General features: G+C 43.7%; 1 protein-coding gene across 8 annotated transcripts in view; it reads right to left on the minus strand.

The window, feature by feature from the left end:
- dop1a (DOP1 leucine zipper like protein A) overlaps positions 1–6,328 on the minus strand; it is a 38,591-nt gene that overhangs the window by 25,716 nt on the left and 6,547 nt on the right. For 6 of the 8 annotated variants that reach the window (XR_004332329.1, XR_004332330.1, XM_032517789.1 and 3 more), the window contains exons 5-10: positions 4,378–4,567; positions 3,942–4,040; positions 2,287–2,386; positions 1,380–1,489; positions 481–595; positions 206–326 (exon numbers count right to left, since the gene is read on the minus strand). Coding sequence is in view for 6 of the 8 variants with exons in the window: in XM_032517789.1 (XP_032373680.1) it covers positions 206–326; positions 481–595; positions 1,380–1,489; positions 2,287–2,386; positions 3,942–4,040; positions 4,378–4,567 (735 nt within the window). In the remaining 2 variants the exon portion in view is untranslated. Of the gene's footprint in view, positions 1–205; positions 327–480; positions 596–1,379; positions 1,490–2,075; positions 2,246–2,286; positions 2,387–3,941; positions 4,041–4,377; positions 4,568–6,328 lie in introns of those variants that run through there. The other 2 variants (XM_032517791.1, XM_032517794.1) reach the window with 2 other exon arrangements.

The following is a 6,328-nucleotide window of genomic DNA, read 5'->3' on the forward strand; positions in this document are numbered from 1 at the left end:
GCAAAGGAGAAGTGCTCACTAACACCGATTTAGACAGATTTTTGAACAACATTTGAGAGAAATAAGCCTTTTTTGTTCTTAGAAAAAAACTTTGAGATCAGCTCATGAAAAATGGGGGCAAAAACAAAAGTGTTGAGTCTATAATTTTGTTCAGTATCTTTATTGTCTGAATAGCGGAGATGGGCAAGTGGTGGACTGGACTGACCTGCTGAGGTGTGTGTGGTCTTTACTGAATGGACTCTGGTTTTGGAGGTCCAGCTCTGTTCGGCACTGTGTGTAGAGAGTCCGAAACACCTCGATCAGGACATCCTCGAGGATGGCTGGACCTGGAGAGACACCCATGCAGATCCGAGAGATGATATTCACAGTGGGTTAATTACATTTAGTTTGTGTGTGACAGGCTGCTTGCGTGATGTTCATTATCATTCGCGCATTTACAACACTAACTAGACGGCTGGTACATATTGATAGACTGGTTACCAAGTTCCGGTTTGTCGAGCAGACTGATGAGGATGCGAAACGGCTTGAGGTCGTGCATGAGGATGCTCTCCTCTTCCCCGCCTCGGGCCTTGCCCTGCAAGATTCCCACCATTGCCTGAAAACACACACACACACACACACACACACACACACCTCTATTACAGTTAAATATCACAAGATATCTGTATCAAGATATCAGCAGAGGGCACATGTATAAGTTTATCTATCTTCAATAAAACAATTGCCTTTAATATTTGGCAGAACCAATTTCAGATTTGCATTGAACCCCCTTCCATTTTTTCTTTTTTGTGTGGGTTTCACGCTTCGTCTGCCACATAATGGTGTGAAGCCGGGAACAGACGGTCTCTGTAGTACAAACCTTCTCCCAATGGAGGGAGCTCCAACAACTATCTCAGAGCAGATGGCAGGAGAAAAAACTAAAAAAAAATACAACAAAAACACTTTCAAAAACAAAACTACACCTCCTGGTCGCTCGGATCCAACCCCTGGAGTACCAGAGCTCATCACATGTCAGGAGGGCACAGGCTGTTTGGAGAGTGACAGTACAGATTACGTTTGTGTGTGTGTGTAAAGGTCTTTAGAAGAACTGGGAACCGTCTTCAAAAGGACAGGCTACTGGGAATAAAAGAAGGGAGCGGGACATGCGCAAACCCCAGAGAGGATGCGGGAGGTTTGGGAGGAGAAGGATTAAAGGGAATGGATGAATTGTATGACAGACGAAAGAGGGCCACATCTGCCAAAATAAAGCCAGCCGCCCAACCAACACACACCTCTTACATCTCAGGAAACATCTGATTTGGGGATTTTGGGAGCTAATTTTACACATATAAAACCATTTTTCTCTGGTGACCTTTTTTCCATTTGCCATGGAACCTCACCTGGACTAGCATGTCTTTAGAGAAAGTGTTGAAGTAGTGGCTGGCGAGCTCCTCTGGGTTGCTCTGCCGAGTGCTGCGGGGGCCTATCACCACCCCGTTGTTGTCGAAGCCTTCAAAAAAAAAAACAAAGCCATGGAGTTACAATCACATAAAAACCCAGTTGCACACCTACATGCATTCAAGCACAAAGCAAGAGGCAAAGCATTTCAAATGGAGATGTTATCCTTATTGTGATAATGTTTGTATCTTCCTGTTAATCCTCTTCCTGTTTCTTCTTTGTAACGTCCTAATGGCTGTTGCCAACATCACTTAGATTTCAGCCATTGTAGAATAAAGCACATATTGGACTAGTTCACACTATAAGAAGAACCCTAGCCAGATTCAGAGTGGCAGGGCCTGCCAATCATCAATATCACTGTGCCAGCCATACAGCTGGAGCTGGCCACAACATGATTTACTCTATCCCATTCATTAGGCAAAAAAATAACTTCTCACTGGCCTGGAATCTGGCTTACTACTGGAATTAGAGTCACAATGTACTGTATATCTTAACTCAAAACCCTGACCTTCCATCCACTTTTTTTTTATGTGTTCCTCGTCACATGCTAATCTGCAATAATCAATTGTTCCAATGCTTTGGGGAAAAGTGTAAGCTTGATACAGTCAGCGGCCATCCTAAGCCTCGTGAACACTTACCAGCATGTTCATCCGCCGTGAGTTGCAAACAAGAGAAAATAAAGTAAGACAAGGGCACAGCAAATACACCCCTACTGGAAGTATTACCAAACATTTTTGGACTTCCCCAAATGAAGGTCCCCTTGTGTTATAAAGTATCTCTCTAAATTCTACCAGGGAACCCTGGTTAATCTGAATGCCAGTGTTCTGTGTCTGTGTGTGTATTTCGCACCCAGCAGCCAGGCGTAGAGTCTGCGGTTGAGGGACATGTCTCTTCTCAAAACCACATGCAAAGCTGCAGACAGGATCCGGATCATGTCAGGGCGAGTCGCCTGAACACAACAGAACAGAACATTTGTGACTGTTTCTCTCTCCCTTTCACTCTCACACACACACACACACACACGCACGCACGCACGCACGCACACACACACTCACACTCACACACACACGCACACGCACATTTTACAAGCAGCCAGCATGAGTCACCACCATCTGAGTGGTCACATCATGATCACACAATCACACATGCAAATGCACAGAGAAAAAGACATCTGACATAAGGTAACAATGTCAATATTAGTACTAATACTACTTGGGTCCAACTGTAAAACTGTATATATAGTTCTAAAAAAGTGTCCTAACACCAGTGGATGGCAGAGTCCACATCCAACTATAACGGCAGCATTGGGATCACTTTTAGAAAGATTTCATGAACAACAGAATCACTGACAGCCAATCAAAATCCATCTGAATTAACAACACAGCACGGTGGAGAGAAACACTTCGGAGAGGTGTGTTTCACACAGGTAGTGGCGTGACGTGACTTTTCCAATCAGCTCTGTGTGTTATAGACAAACTATTTCTCATGTCACAGACACCACCGCAGGAAGAAGCGGGAGCACATTACTCCAGTGCTCTCATTGCTTCACTGGCTTCCGGTAAAGTATCGGATTGATTTTAAGGTTATTCTATTTGCCTTTAAATGTTCATGGGCTTGCCCCAGAGTACCTTACGGACCTTGTCAGGCTGCATAGGCCCTCCAGAGACCTCCGTGCACCAGTCTGATGGTCCTAGAGGTTCCTAGATCGAAACTGAGATCCAGAGGTGATCGAGCCTTTCCAGTGCTGCTCCAACTCTGTGAACTCGTTGCCTGTAGCTGTGCGGACTGCTAAAGCTTGTCCCTTTTAATCATTGCTGAAGACTTATTTATTTGAAATAGCGTTTGGCTCAGGGGAGCCGTCTTGATGAATGTTGTATTCTATTTTCTTAGTATTTGTTATTTATTGTGTCTTCCATTGTATCTGTTTTATTTTACTGTAAAGTACTTCGGTAGGCCTCGGCCTTGGAAGTGTGCTATATAAATAAATATGACATTGACATTGACATTCAGATGTCACGGTGAGTGAATGTTGTGTTTTGGCTGTTATTATCATACGGTCTGTGTTTTTGTTGCAGTGCTCTGCACTAATCTGGCCACCTGCTCTGATCCCCGGCTCTCTGGAGCTCTGAGCGCCACTGTAGCCCGGGGAAGGCAGCGGTGTCTGCGCCACAGGGACAATCCACAAAGAAAGGATGTTATCGGATGTTACTACATACATCCCTGTCATCTGACGTTGTATACTGATTTTTGTACGTGTGGTTACTTTTCCCATGGGATAGTATAAACTCCATTACAAAACGAAAAAAATAAAAATAATGAATCGATTTTTGGAATTCTATGAATCGATTTTTTTTTTTGCACACGCCTATTAGGTTGCAACGTCTGCTGTATGCTGCAGTGTGTAGTGCGTGCTTGTCTGACGCCACTCTTTACAAAGCGTTACCGTTCAGCAGTGTGGATGCTCACGTCGTTTTAGCAGAGCTCAGTCACACAGCTGTCCTTACCTGGCTCATATGGAAGGGGAAGCAGAAGAGGATCAGGTCCAGGGTGCTCCTCTGCACCAACACACTGGAGTCCTGGACTGAGGTACTGACCGCCTCCACCTGGTGACAACAGAGACACATCGTTATTCAACCTACCTATGCACATAAAAAAAATGTAGACCATCATGCAAAAACATTACACTGTTGTTAACCCGTTTTAACCAACACAGAGATTCAAGTTAAACCTGCAATTGCAATCGATCTGAAAAAGCCAACACAAGCCAAAGATGCCAAAGAAAGGTCATACACTACATTTTTATGATGTTGACATTTAAATATTTCATCTGATGAACTGGAAGGTGGCTTAATAAATGTTGTTCCAAATGCAAATTTCATTTTGGGGCATGCAATTTTGCCACAAAAAGGGATGCTTGTATTGTCGTGTACTGTCTTGTACCATTAGCTCGATGTCACTGCCCATGACATAGAGCTGGTCCTCCATGGACAGCTTGCGATTGAGGTGCAGCAGAACAAAGGTCACCCCAGGGAGACGCACAGCTGGGCTGGTCAGGATGCTGCCCCACAAGGCACTGTAGAAGGCCGACTGCTCCACGGCTGCAGCCACCTTCTCCAACAGGGTGTTGGTTCTATCAACAACACAGAGGACACAGTGAACATGCTAATTACGTACACACCCGCTCCGACCTCCTACCACAGTGGCAGCAGTCCATAAAGCACGGCTGGTACTCAGAAATGTGGGGAGAGGGTAGAAGTCTGGCTAACACCAGGCCAGTCCAATGCTCTAGCTGCACAGATAAGAAAAGGCCCTTGCAGCCAAAATGGGGCCAAAAAAATAGTTCTCTTTTAAGGAAGTTGAGGAAATCAGAAAATCCCGGTAAGACAGCATTAGAAAATAATTTTGTAGGTGTGGTCAAAGCCTTGAGGCTACTAAATGCAGAAAAAGACAAGAAGAAGAGGAATGTGGGGATAAGTTGGGACAGCACAGACGGATGAAGGATTTCATTGTCATAGGATTGGAAACCAAACCCAAGACATACGCTCAAGCCACGGCACCAGCATGTGGAGAGGAACACAATGAGGAGGACTGATTCTCGGTGGAACATGAGGTCATTGCTTTCCTTAAGTCTAAAGGTTGAGGCTGACAGCACAAGTGTCAAGGCCTGTCCCCCTCGCCCCCCAGAAGTGAAAATACATGTTGTTTCTGCCCTGCCCAGATGGAGGCCGTCATTGCTTAGGCCCACATGTGATGGTCTTAATGAGCAATTGTTGAGCAATGAATTAAGCACAACTACATGCTGGTTATTTTGGGGTCTTGTAGATGTAAATGCACAATCACATGCGATATAAAGGCACCAGAGTGAGAGAGGGAGAGATACATCACTCAATGTTGGTGAGCTTTCTCTGAACAGAGCACTCATTGCTGTTTATATGGCCATTTGGCCAAACTGCATTTCTTTGCAATGTACCTGTACATGTGTAATGACAATAAAGTTGAATCTCATCTCATTTATAATCTACAGTGGGGCACGAATATTTGGGCACCCTGCAGAGTCAACAATACCCGTTAGCAGCATCATGTGACAGTGAAAACGCAAAAGGCGGAGCAGTATGTCCTGTATGTCCCTTACCTAACGCATTTCAAGATGGCGCATGAATATGGAGTGTCTACCCCAGTTCATGCAAATGTAAAATTAAGCCAAAAGGAATACTTGGAATTGATGTTGGTGGTAAATGATCATGAAGAAGAACAACTTTTTGAACAGGGGAACACAGATTTTGATAATCAACAACTAAGCTCGTTACACACTGGACCGTTAAGACATTAGGAAACTCAAACTCCCTCAATGTGGAAACTGAATTATTGAAAGAGCAACAGGAAATGGCAACAGGAGGTAGTAAAAATAATCCAACCTCCTGTTAACCTGTGCAATTTGACAGAAGCAAAATAAATTCAACGAAAGAATGTAAAATACTGTGTAAAAAATCAATAAAGACCTTGTTAAAAAAAGAATGTAAAATGTTAAATATAAGATATAGACATACTAAAATATAGTGTGAATTTAAATGAAAAACAAGATGACCGTATACATGTTGACCCCAACAAAAAAGGTAAGTTTAACAGCTGACATTGTACGACATACCAGGAAAAGCAGAGGTGTTCCTAATAGCATTAAATGGGGCATTGCTGACACTTAAAGGTGCTGTAGGTAGGATTGGGAAGATCCAGGATTTAGCCAAAAAAATTAAAAAATCCCCATATTGTGAAAAAAAAACCTCTTTTTTTCTGGGATTTGGGGGGTTATTTTGTGTCTCTGGTGCTTTCTCACGCATACACACTTGAAAAAAAACACCCACGGTGTTTTGAGTGAGATCCGGTTTCTGAATGT

The sequence above is a fragment of the Etheostoma spectabile genome, chromosome 6 (assembly GCF_008692095.1).
Source record: "Etheostoma spectabile isolate EspeVRDwgs_2016 chromosome 6, UIUC_Espe_1.0, whole genome shotgun sequence".
NCBI lineage: Eukaryota > Metazoa > Chordata > Actinopteri > Perciformes > Percidae > Etheostoma > Etheostoma spectabile.